The sequence below is a fragment of the Fukomys damarensis genome, unplaced genomic scaffold (assembly GCF_012274545.1).
Source record: "Fukomys damarensis isolate Sample0158 unplaced genomic scaffold, DMR_v1.0_HiC HiC_scaffold_21, whole genome shotgun sequence".
Classification (NCBI taxonomy): domain Eukaryota; kingdom Metazoa; phylum Chordata; class Mammalia; order Rodentia; family Bathyergidae; genus Fukomys; species Fukomys damarensis.
Window position 1 is genome coordinate 32,919,267 of NW_022900933.1, and position 13,619 is coordinate 32,932,885.

At 35.2% G+C, this 13,619-nt stretch overlaps 1 protein-coding gene across 1 annotated transcript in view; it reads left to right on the plus strand.

Moving 5' to 3' along the window:
- Unc79 (unc-79 homolog, NALCN channel complex subunit) overlaps positions 1 to 13,619 on the plus strand; it is a 211,737-nt gene that overhangs the window by 156,060 nt on the left and 42,058 nt on the right. The window contains exons 41-44 of the mRNA XM_033766768.1: positions 65 to 150; positions 1,022 to 1,195; positions 4,340 to 4,408; positions 7,847 to 7,957. Of these exons, the coding sequence (XP_033622659.1) occupies positions 65 to 150; positions 1,022 to 1,195; positions 4,340 to 4,408; positions 7,847 to 7,957 (440 nt within the window). The remainder of the gene's footprint in view (positions 1 to 64; positions 151 to 1,021; positions 1,196 to 4,339; positions 4,409 to 7,846; positions 7,958 to 13,619) is intronic.

A 13,619-nucleotide genomic window follows, 5' to 3' on the forward strand; every position in this document is an offset into this window, starting at 1 on the left:
ACACCACAAACCTGGCTCCGCCCTGAAACCAGAACACTACTAAACCTGACTGTTCACTTGGCAGATGGAACTTTTTTACGGACCTTGGCCACGTCGCTCATGGACTTCAATGAGTTGAGTTCTATCGCTGCTCTCAGTCAGCTCTTGGAGGTAGGTTTGCTGTAATAACACCCCACGTCCCAGCTGAAATGTCACTCCATACAGTACTGCTGAGGGAGAAGCCCATTCATTAACTTAAAATTTTGATTTAAATTTTGTATGGATTTACTATTCATTTAAGCTTCTAGACATTCTCAACTAAGTATTGGATGGTGGGATGAACACTCACCTTCTGCAGAACTGTCTTTTGGACTTGAGCCATGGTGGGTGGAGCAGCACATACTGTTTTGGTGAGACTCACATTCCAGGACCCTCTACTGCCTAATTATGGTGGAGTGTTGTTTCGAGAGATTGAGATTCCAGCATGGCTCCACTGTTTATAGACTGTTACTTGAGACTAGGGTTCAAATCTCAGCTCCACTGCTGTCACCCTTAGCTAGTATTTTGCTAGAAGGAAAGCTGTTGCTTTTGTAATTTGTAGTTCCTTTCTTTGGGCTGGACAGTTCTTTCCAGTGAGCTTCATGCAATCTGTCTTCTTAGAACTGAACTATGCCAGTTATAGATCCTTAGAAGATGTTTCCTATTTCTTGTTTACATTTCACTTTTCATTGAGTCAAAAATCATCAATCTTTCCTTTGAAGTTTGTTTGAACATGTCAAGTTTTCTCTACTTACTCCCCATTACAAAGATATAGTAGGCACTCACCATGTGTTTATAGCATTATATGTGATTTTTAAAAGTGACTCCATCAACAAGACATGTCATGTTAAGGTATAAGATCCCAATGATAAATGTAACTGTATTGTTAGCTTTAAATGTACCAATAAACTTAATGGGGGGAGGGGAGTGACTCCACCAAATATCTATCTGAATGAATTCCCATACTCTTTCAACATTTGATTGCCTATGCTTTTGTTTTTAGGGTCTAAATAACAAAAAGAATTTACCAGCAGGGGGTGCTATGATACGCTGTTTGGAAAACATTGCTACGTTCATGGAAGCTTTGCCCATGGATTCTCCTAGTAGCCTCTGGACCACAATCAGCAACCAGTTTCAGACATTTTTTGCCAAGCTGCCTTGTGTTTTACCTCTGAAGGTAAGCAAAGCCTAGGATTTCATTTTTGATTATTTTCTGGCCATTTGCTTACAGAGAACAACACAAGAAGCAGTCTTGGGTGACACAATGTATCCCGACAGGTTTGTCTGCCGTGGAATGCAGAGAAGTACTCAAGTTGTTTTTTCAAATACTACAAAATGACGGCAATATGGAGGGGCTTATTGATATGAATTTTCTCTGTGATTGCACAATCTTTTAGCTGCTTTTTAAAAAGTCAGACATTAGTAGATTGTGTTTAGCTACACATTTTCTCAGGTGTATATTAAATAAATAAATTAATAATTTTGTCTAAAGACAGCCCAGACATGTAAAGTTTTAACTTTAGAGATTATCTAAAGAGAAGTGGTAGCTTATTATCTGTGAACAAAGTACTTGTAAGACCAAGATGATATTTCTATTGGAGTCATTGTCCCCCAATATTATACCACCTTGTAAGAACACACACAAAGTAACTTACCTGAAAACAATGTTAGTCCAAGGATTAGTACCAACATGGGACCATTAAATGAAAACATAGACACTATACTACTAAAGCTGAAGACTTGTACAACTCATTCTTCCCAGGCCCCATCTTCTATATAGGGGATTGCATATTCGGAGAGGTGGTGCTACTTGCTTAAATAGCTTAGTGGTGGCAGAATAAGAATTAGAACTCACTCAAATCCTCTCTGGCACAGTTCAGTGCTCTTTCCATTAACAGACTCCTCAAATGCTTCTAAAACAGGGCTGAGGAAAAGGCATTTGTGTCTCTAGAACAAGGAGAAAAGATGTCGGTAGTGGTATTGCTATGTCTTTGATCAGTAGCTCCACCAGGTATTTTGTGCTTTTCTGTGCATCTCACAGATGAAAGCGTTTAAATTGGAACACAGTGAATCATTTATTAATCTGACAAGTGAAGTTACATGTTGTTAGCTCCACTTCTCAAATGAGTATTGTATATATGTAAAATGTTATGAAGATCAACCACCTCTGATAATACCTTTGCTAAATTGGAAGATATTACTAATAGGGAATGTAAGGACCATCATTCAGGGGCCCTTAGTTTTCTTTGTGCTGCATTGAGTAACAAACAGAGGTGCAAAGGAAAGATCTTTAGCATTCTCTCACAAATCTAGATTGGCTGAATAAATCCAAGAAAGAAAGAGTAGCACTTTGAAACCGTGGGTACATGTGGCTGCTGTAAATATACATGTAAAAAATCAAGGGCACACATTTTAACACATAGAACCTCCCCTGAGGGGGCATCATCATGGGAATTCGTCGCTAGGAAAGCCATATACTCTTTTTTCTCCTATTTTTTCTTTTCCACTATTACCTTTCCCCTACCCTTTCCACTTTCCCTACACCTTTAGCCCTTTTCTTCCTATTTCACATTGTCAATTATCTCATTAGGATCTTATGTACTATAATAGTTTATTCATACCAGAGAAACTGTTCAGTATTTATACATGTGACTTATTTATTTCACTTAGGAGTATATCCTCAAATGTATCCATTTTCCTACGAATGAATCTAATTTCTCATTCTTTTTTCTGGCTGAGTAGTATTCCATTTTATTTTGTTTTTTTTTTTAAAGCTATATACTGTTGAGAGAAGGAGTGAGGCAGTATGGTAGATTCAGATGCCTATGTGCAGATGTGATAGTTGAGTTATTTAACTTGAAAGTATTGCCTGCTGTAAACAACTGGTATACCTAATGTGTAAGTCAGCTCTGGCCATAGGGCCCTTGCCTGAAGACTACTGAGCAAAGTGGAGTGAGGTAAGCTAATAGGAGAACTGAGACTCCTGAGAACTGCAGAGCATCAATCCTACAACAGGTCAGCCGCTACTCCACTTGCTGATCACTGATATGTGGGTGATGAAGCCTCATGGATCTTCCCAGATCTTCTGTGATGACATTTCCTGAATTTTAAATCAGTGATAAGGGTAATGGGGTGGGGGGATGAGCAGCCAGTTGAGCAGCTGGATTAAAGTAAGTAAATGTCACATTAACTCCAATGGGTATTTGAGCATATTAAGTAGGCCAGTGGTTCTTTAGAAGACACTTGTGAAATGCATTTAGGATTTGTGTGAGATTTTCCCCTGCTAGGTCATATCTACACAGATTAGGGTATTGCTTCTATTTTGTGTTTGATCTCTAGGGAGACATTAAGCTGTTGAATGAGCTATAGTTTGTTGCTGCCCATTTAGAGAAGTGGATTTCAAACCCAAGTGTGCATCTATGTCCTTAAAGACTTAATAGAACATGGATTACTGGGCCTGATTCATGAGTTTCTTATTCAACAGAGTGGGGCCTCAGGACTGGAATTTTAACAAGTTTCTAGGAAATAGTCTTGCTGCTGGATCCAAGGGTTCCACTTGGAGAACCACTGGCTTGGTTGGCACCATCTGAAAAAGGCTATATAATACACAGCAGCAGAAACGGAATTGTAGCCTCCTATTGAGATATATTTACAGCGTTAAATAATACTGTTCTTTATTCTTGTTGCAACACTTTTTTCTTCAACCCAATTAAAAAAGTATATTTTGATGTACTTGCCAAAATAGAACTCTAACAGACTTGTAAGGTATGATTGATTTTCTCTTGTTGAAATTTTATTGTCTTCCCCCAGGTTTTGTGATGTCTTTTCACAACAGAGAAAGAGCAAATGAAACTGGTTTTTATTTAGATTAATGTTTTCAGAATAGATCTAAGTTTTGTTTTGTTTCCAACATGACCTTTCACAAATTAGTGTACCTCTTTAGAGTTGGATACATTTATTATCTACCTGTCTGTGTGTCCATCCATCCATCCATCCATCCGTCCATCCATCCATCCATCCATCCACCCAGTTCTCTATCCAGAATTTTGTATGATTTAATTCTATAGCTACATCTTTGAAATGTAGTTTAGGAGCTATGTTTAATTATTTAATTGTTTAATATTATTTAATTGATTGTTTTAGTAAAAATTTTAAGTTGAGAATGCTTATTTTCAACATGAATATGTAGCATAAGAAACTATAAAGAGATAATTATATTTTAGATTTTTCTTTTTGCTAAGATAAATACAGACAGTATTTGAAATAAAAGATCAATGAAGAAGGGAACTGACTTTCTACTTTTTTCAATATTTGTTCACAGTGTTCTTTAGATTCCAGTTTGAGAATTATGATTTGCCTCCTGAAGATACCCTCTACTAATGCCACAAGGGTATGTATGTTTCAGAAAAACATAGCCAATTGGGTATTTAGTTATTTTTAATCTAAAAAGACAGGCATGTAGCAATACTGCAGTCATAATTTTTGCATACTGAATGCCTTCACTTCCATCTCCTTCTACTTCTGTTAGGTCAGTGTCTAATGTATCACAGTGCTATTGTTTCTAATTGGTCCTCCTAGTTGTGGGCCATGCCTACCAATCCATACTCCATACTACTAATTAGGTGATGCTTATAAACACAGAATTCATCGTGTTGGTTCCTTGCTTAATAATCTTTGATAACTTCTCACTTCTTTTAGAATAATGTGGCTTTTAAAAATTACTTCATTATTTACCAGACCACCTTTCTAATTTAGTCCTTGGCTGCTTGTCACATCCCCCATGCATCCTATGCACTTTTAAAATCAGCATCATCAACCTTATAAAAACAAGTGCTGTTTATTTAATACTTACCTTATGGCTGACCTTGTGTTTAGAACTTTTTGTGGGGGTACTGGGAATCAAATGCAGGACTTTGTACTTCTGAGGCAGATGGAGGCACATTAAGCTACATTTCTGGACCTCTTCTTCTCATTCTTCAAGATTCCTTTCAGATCTTTTTAAATGCTCATACTATCTATAGCAACTACCTCTCATGTCAGTTCCCATAATACTTGCCTGAGCTTTAAGTGTTAGCACTTACACTGTCTGGAAGCCTCCCCAGTGAGACCATGAACTTCAAGAAGTCCAATTCTGTGTCTCATTCACTGCTGCATTCCCGGCTACCTCTCTGGGCTACATTATATGGGATGGTGTAACCATGTATATTGCAATAGCTTGTAATTACTAGTTAATATACCAGTGACTTGTTTTACCTGTAATTGTTTGCTTTCACAGTATATGGTAGAAAGTCACAGAGATTATTTGGCTCAAATTGCTCATTTACAGATAATGAAAAAGGCTCAGAGATATGAAATGTCTTGGCCAAGGTAGTTTGTAGAAGATTTGAGATTTAAACAAAGGTCCTTTGAGTCCAAGTTCCTTTGTTTTACTTTTGTACCTTTTGCCCCATCATCATGCTGGTTTGGTAGATACAAGAATAAGTTTCTATACAGTCTTAAATTCAGGTTTCTCTTTTTGATCAATGAGGTTGGATTATTTATCCATGCATGTGACACATATCCATATCCCATCTCTACTCATCCATTGTCAGCATTTGAAAACAACAGTCTTTATACAGAGCAAAGAACACTGAATCAAACATGCTATTCAAAGAGGCTTTTTTTGGTACCGAACTCTGGACCTTGTGCTTGCAAGGCAGGTGTGGTACAACTGAGCTAAATCCCCAGCCCCACAAAAAGTTTTTAAAAATGTTCTATATAGAAGCATCATATAGGTTTCTTTGGTGAGTACACAAGTGAAAATAAGTGAAAAGCATAATTTCTATTCTCAGGAGCAACTAACATGTAATGAATTCATTTTTTCCATCAATACAGAAAAGACTCAAAAATGCTCATATTCTTTGATTTAGTAATTTATTTTTCTGAGAATCTATTCTAAGTAAGAAAATGAAAATTTCATGCAAAAGTATATTTATTGGGGTGTTATTCATAGTAAAATGTGACTTTTTTGCTATTAAAATGGATGATTACAAAGAATTAAATAGCACTGACAATTTCTTATTATATTGTCATTTAAAAGTGTGTGATTTATATACATAGGATTTGAACTAAGTAAACTGGTACACAATGAAGAAAGGAAATATATCAGCATGTTATTTCTAGGGGAGAGAATATTCATGACTTTTATTTCCTCTTCATTACTTTCCTACATATTCTGGCTTTGCTTTTTATTACCCTTATAATCCAGACCCTCAGGACTATAGAAGTTGAAAAGTAATGGAAGGCATGGCATGGGAGTCTTTCGGAGTCCAATTACATCTCTACAGAGCAATTATACCTCTGGAAAGTTTCCCTGCAATATGGGCTTGAATTCATTTGACAATTGTATGGCCATAGGCAAATCACTTGACTATTTAACTACCTCATTTGCAGAATAGGAAGGGATACTAACCATTCAGAGGATTAATTAGGAAGACTGCAGCTAACATGGATGAAGGGCTTACTGTTGCCACGCACTTCATGTATCTTTATGTACTTTACATTATTTTCTTTAATTCTTAAAACAATCCTAAGGAGACAGAACCATTATGTTCCTCTTCTTACAGAGAAGACAATTATGTTTCAGAGAGATTGTCATTTAATGTCACAGATAGCTAGAATTTGAAAACACTTGTATCACAGATTCAAGCGGTTGTATCATTAACTATATTATAATGTGCTGTTTCCCAGGGTAATTGTAAGAAATTTGAATGAGATAAAGTGTTATGAAAGCATTAAACTCTGCTTAACATGTAGTAGGTGCTCAATAAATGTTTCTAAATGACTTAAGAAAGCTATGGAATGAAACTGACCCTTTATGGGTGGGATTCAGATAGTATGTTAGTGAGCTTTCTGTCACTTGGCAAATGACTGACATGAACAGCTTAAAGGAGGAAAGATTTATTTTGGCTTACAGTTTCAGAGGTGTTAGTTCGTGGTTATCTAATTCTGTTGCTGTGGGCCTGCATTAGGGCAGAACATCGTGGCAGAAACTTGTGACAGAGCCAAGTAGCTTCCTCTCAAGGCAGCCAGAAGCAGAGAGGTTCAGAGGGTAAGGGATCCAGGGATCAGACATAGTCCCCAATGTCATATTCCTGTGATCCATTCTTTTGTACTGGGCCCCACCTCTTGTTTCTATCACTTCTCAATAATTCCATCAAATTATGGTCATCAATGGATTAATTCACTTGATGAAATTAAAATCCTCATGATCCAGTCATTTCCCCAAATGCTCATCAGCTGGCAACCAAGCCTTTAGGATGTGAGTTTTGGGGGACATGTCAAATTCAAACCATAACAAATGGGTCAAACCAAATATCTATCTGATAAGCATTGGCAGGAGGCTGGATTTTTACCTACACTAATAGTACTTGGATCCTTAAGAACAAGGTGGTTCCTATTAATTAACTGAGAAGACGGGCTTTTGGACAGTGTGGTTCTCATGAACCATAGATGCCCAGAGGTTCTGAGAAATAGAGGGGAAAACCCTAATGCAAACCTCACAGGGTATGGATTGCTTAAAGTAGACAGGAGGATAGGATACTTGCAGTTAGGTAGGTTTATATATTATGTCACATGGAAAAATGGATTTTTGAGCAATAAAATGATTAAATCATGCTCTTTAAGCTATTGATTGAATGCTCAATTCTGTTTTTATTGGACTGCGATTAGCTACCTGGCAACAGATTTTAAATACAAAAGAATGTTTCCAGTAGATAAAATGAATAAGACTTTGATACTTTTTTAAAGGAATGAATCAGCAATTTATTTGGCCCCAATTTCATTGCAGAGTTTGTTGGAACCATTCTCCAAACTCCTTAGCTTTGTAGTTCAGAATGCTGTCTTCACTCTGGCTTACCTGGTGGAGCTGTGTGGCTTGTGTTACCGAGCTTTCACGAAGGTATGTTCCTGTGTGTATGTTCTCATGAAACTGAAAACCAACAGAAATATATTCTTTCTACTCAGTCTCAAGTCTCTGTTATATTAATTGTTTTAATATGGTTAATAATGAGTAATTCTGCTAAGGTCTAATGCATATCATTGGAAGGAAATAGTTTACACATATATACATGAATGTGTCTAAAATATATAGACTTGGAGGTTTTACAATTTAGAGTACAAGAGGTATTTTGAATGGACTGAGTGAATGGCTAATGGACCTCTTAACCTCTTTTTCAAGTTCACTATCCCATGATTAGTAAGCGAGCCATCACTATATATAATTTTCCATTCAAAATAGAAAAATACTGGCCTGTCATTTGTAAAAGCCTTAGTTCTCATTTGTTTTTCTCCCTAGTTCTGGGTTCTTGGCCTCTGAGATCAGAATCTCATCTTTTGTCATCTTGCCTTAATCATGGTTCTTCTATTGAATTATCTTTAGTGCCCCTTTCTCCACAACTGAGAAAGTGGAAAAGTACTGCTTGCCTTTTAGATACAGCAGCTGTATTGGAATCTGTAGGCAGTCTGGATAGAAAACCAAGAGGCAGGGCATATTAGGAGCATTTTTGTACTGAAGAAGAATATGCATGCACCCTTTAATTTCCAAATTTCCCAAGTTTATTTTCAATGGAGTCTCTATTTCTGTTTTTCCCTCTTGAATATGCAGAATGCTCCTCTATTCATGTTTTCACTTTTACAAGCCCTTTAATTTCCTTTATAAAAGTAATTTTATAACAAGCCTTTTTTCCTAGTTAAAACTCCCTTGACTTCTTTTGTACAACTTGTGTCCATTCTGCTTGATAAGTATGCCATAATAATTTTTTCTTTGGCCCTTCTAATTACAAATTATTACCCTGCCTGGAGCAATGTATTTTCTAACTATTAAGATAATATTATTTCACATCCTTCTTAAAAAATATCTTCTTCCCTTTTCACTTAAAAAAGTAACACAACACCAAATACAATAAAAGAAATTTAATTTTTGTTACTCATTTTATTTCTTGTCTTTATGTTTGATTTGTTTAAATTTTATCTTGTTTTGGAGAAAGAATCATGAGTGTTTATGTGTTGGGAACTACAGGTATTGATTACAGGAGATCTCTCAGGATTCTGAAGTCAAGATATTCATGGTTTTGAATTTTCATTATAGATCATGTCTTCTCATATTCCATTGTAATTTTAGTGGCCTCTCATTTGCTGTTGTTCTCCTGTTCTCCTTCCTTCACTTCTCCATTATAAAATGATTATTATTTATGGAAAGCTTCCACCCAGAGTATTTCCATCTTCCTCACTGATATTGAGAAACTATTGGAATAGTTAATAAATAACTTTTTTGAGCCTTCTCCCTTCTATAATCAAAAGAAAAGGCATGGAAAAGTAAAACCTTTAGAGCCTTCTTTTTTTGGAAGTCTAGATAATCTGAAAATTGTCCCAGTTAAAAAAGTAGAATTCTGGATGAAATAGCAGAGGCATGATTTTAAGCATATAGCTGTTTTATAAGGATGAAACAGGAGAGAGAGAGAGAGAGATAGAGAGATAGAGAGAGAGAGAGAGAGAGAGAGGGAGGGAGGGAGGGAGGGAGAAAGAGAGAACCAGAGCGGTAAGCATATAAGCATTCTGGGATGGAGAACGCCTTTGTCTTTGTAACTCAGTGGCTTGAAATTTAAAGTACATACAAGGAAAGAAGGTGAAGTCTTGGGAATGTTCTAGGAGGTAGTTGGAGCTGAGAATTCTTCAGCAGAAAAATCAGAACCCTTGAAAGGCTACACATTTGGTAAAAGGGTGGCTTGTCAAAAACATATTCTTAATATGGGGATGAGAAGAAATAGTATCTATCTCAGCCTGGGAGCCGTAGAATAATTGTAGTCTCACATCAGAATTGGTAAACAAAGGCCTATCTTTGAAAGGTCTAGAATTTGAATTTATAACACCTTCATGCTCTGGGAGCCTCTGAGTTGAAAAGTTGAATAACATCGATGCTGAGCAAGTTATTGGTGCTGAACCTTGGAATGTCTAATAGAAGCAAGCCTGAAACTTCTCCTGAGGAATATGTTATCCACAGAGCCCTAATGTTATTCTTGCAGTTAAAATCCTGATGAACATGAGCTTGAAATCTAAAATTACTAGAAAAAGGAGGAGGAGAAGAAAAAGTAAAAGGAGGAGGAGGAAGAAGATGAAAAAGAAAAGGAGGAGGGTAGGGGGAGTAGGGCAATAACCCACCATGTACTAGATAAGCAAAGTCAACAGACAGCAAGATTATTTTCCCCAAGAACTTCCAATATGAAAATTCAAGTAGAGGTTAGAAAACATACATCAGACAATAAGCATATGATGTAAAAAACACAGAAAGATATCTGGTTATTTTTTAAAATGAACCAGACTTATTTGAACTAAATAGAACTTGTAGAAATGAAAAATATTCCTGGATATAAAAGTTTTTCAATGAATAAGGCTAATTAGACACAACTAAAAAGAAAATTGGTAAAATGGAAAATAGATCTGAAGAAATTGCCTAGAGCACAGCAAAAAGAGATAAAGAATAAAGGATATGTTGACAAGATATAACATATCTAATACGTGTTCTAGAGAAGCAAAATGGGCTTTTAATCAATATCAGAATCAATGAAAATTAATTCTCTGATTCAGAAAGCACAATGAGCCTTAATGATGATAAAAATAAAGTTATACCTATTTGTGGCCCAGTCTGAAATGAATAGATAAAATTTATCAGAAAGACCAAGATAAAATATGTTGAGAAGCCAAGAAAAAAGACAGTGTAAAGAGAAACTAACAATAAACTTCAGATAAACACCTATAAGTCCAAATATAATGAAAAAAGTCTTTAAAATGATAAGAAAAATAAACTATTCATCTAATTGCTAAGATATTATTCAGGAATGATAACCAAATAAGAGTGTTGCCAGGAAAATAAGATCTTTTCTAATAGATTCTGACAGAAATAATTTCTTTCTTTTTTTTTTATTGGTACTGGCAGTTGAACATGGGACCTTCCACTTGCAAGGCAGGTGGCAGAACCACAGCTTGAAAACAATTTCTAAAGATATATTACAGTAAGAAAGAAATTGATGCTGGGCACGATGGTGTATGCCTGTAACCCCAGGTACTTGGGAGGCTGAAGCGGGAGGATCACAAGTTCACAGCCAACCTAGGCAATTTAGTGAGAACTTGTCTTAAATAAAAAGGATGAGGGATTATAGTACAACATTGCTTTTGATTTCCAGGACCACAAAAAGTAGGAATAGGAGCAGGGGCAAGAGAAAGAACGAAGAGAAGGAAGAAATTGAACTAAGAAGGAAAGAATAAAACATATGAAGGAAATTTAAAGAAATTGGTAAAGTGTGGAAATCTAATTACTGACAATATAAAGCAGTAACAATATTAGGTATAGAAGTAGAATGACACTGAACTATTGGACAGCAATAACCTGTGAGATGTGTATGAATGTGTGTTTGTGTGTGTGCATGTCGTGTGTAGTGGGGGGACTGGAATTAATGCATTCAATTACTGTTCACTAGAAAGCCTGAGATTGTGAATAACTTTAAACTCTTAAGAATACATGTAAATTTTTAAGCGTAATCTCATAAGGTCAGAAGTACCATGTGTAAATTCCAAACATGTAGGGAATAAAATGGAAATAAAAATTTAGTCAAGACAAAAAGAATTAGAGAAATCTGTGCAAAATGAATTACAATTGTAATAAGATCAAATAAGAGATAAAAGTAAGTTCCAAATAATCATAATAAATTCAATAATTATAATAAATATAAGACTACTAGACTCTCATGGCATTGTCAGTTGGATTTAAAATTTGAGCTACAAAGGGGCCAGGGAGTTGGCTCAGGTTCCTCCACCTGCCTCGCAAGCTCAGGGCCTGAGTTCAATCCCTGGCACAAAAGAAAAAAAATATATATATATACATATATTTATATATATATATATTAGCTACATGATATTTATAAAATACACATCTAAAGGAACTGATAAAGTAAAAAAAAAAAAAAAAATATATATATAGATACATATATTTATATATATATATATTAGCTACATGATATTTATAAAATACACATCTAAAGGAACTGATAAAGTAAAAAAAAAAAAAAAAATATATATATAGATACATATATTTATATATATATATATTAGCTACATGATATTTATAAAATACACATCTAAAGGAACTGATAAAGTAAAAAAAAAAAAAAAAATATATATATAGATACATATATTTATATATATATATATTAGCTACATGATATTTATAAAATACACATCTAAAGGAACTGATAAAGTAAAAAAAAAAAAAAAAATATATATATAGATACATATATTTATATATATATATATTAGCTACATGATATTTATAAAATACACATCTAAAGGAACTGATAAAGTTTGAAATAAAGGATGAAAAAGATACACCAAGAAAATACTAATGAAAGAAAGCTAAAGTCAGTACTGACTTTACATTGAAAACCAAAACCCTGTCATAAAGAAAATCACCACATACTGATAGAAAAAATGTATCAAGAAAATGTGACAATTCTAAAACTCCATAGAGTTAATAATATAGTCTCAAATACATTAACTAATAATTAGGACTACAAAAAGAAATTGGCAAATTCACAATCATAGTGAGAGATTTGAGATTTATTTCAGTAACTGATAGATCAAGCAGATGAAAAACAATTAGGTCTGTAGAAGATCTGAACAACACAACGATGTAAGAGTTTTGAATCTACCAATTTGAGAAAATACTTTAAAAATATGGAATATTTTGAAATTCAGAGTAAGTAACAGGCTACAAAATAAGTCTTAAAACACACTAGAAAGTTGGTTTCCATGAGACCAGGTTCTCCAATCCTAATATCATTAAATTGTAAATCCACAATAAAACTATTATTGCACATAATGTTCAAAGGTGGCCTGAACAAGGGCTCCTTGTCTAGAGGGACGCCATTCACATCTTCTGCATATAAATTTTGTTAAATATTGAGGCAAGTGTAGATATTTGGCTTCCTGGTTAAATTCTAGAGCAGCTGGAAAAGGATCCTCATCCATAAAGCCACATCAGCGTGCACTGCCCTGCAAACCTGGGGAAGTACACATGTACACATCACTGGTACACAACGATAGCTGGCTGCAACTACATCCCAGGGACTTTTGAGATTCTTTTCTTGACTTTCCCCTATTCATAAATGTGTGAATCTTATCCCCTCATCAGATTCTGTACAGTTACTTTACCTGCAAGGGTGGGGTGTTTGTAGAGTGTGTGATGAGGCATTGAGGGTGTGTGTGTGCATGTGTGAATGTTGAATGCCGGAGCCCTAAAACTCAGAGTTCTTCAGGTTTTGCAGTTGTGTGTATGTGTGTGTGTGTGTGTGTGTGTGTATTCTTTCTAGTTCACATGAATGGTGTCTGTAGTCTTCTACATTTGGAAATTAAAATATTCTTTTAAGTAATTCAAAGGTCAAAATAATATAAGAAATTTTAGAAAAATATTTACAATAACCAAAAAATAATATCTTCAACAGCTAGGCATGGTGGTGCATGCCTGTAATCCCAGCATTCATGGGCCTGAGACAGGAGTTGTGTGTTTGGGG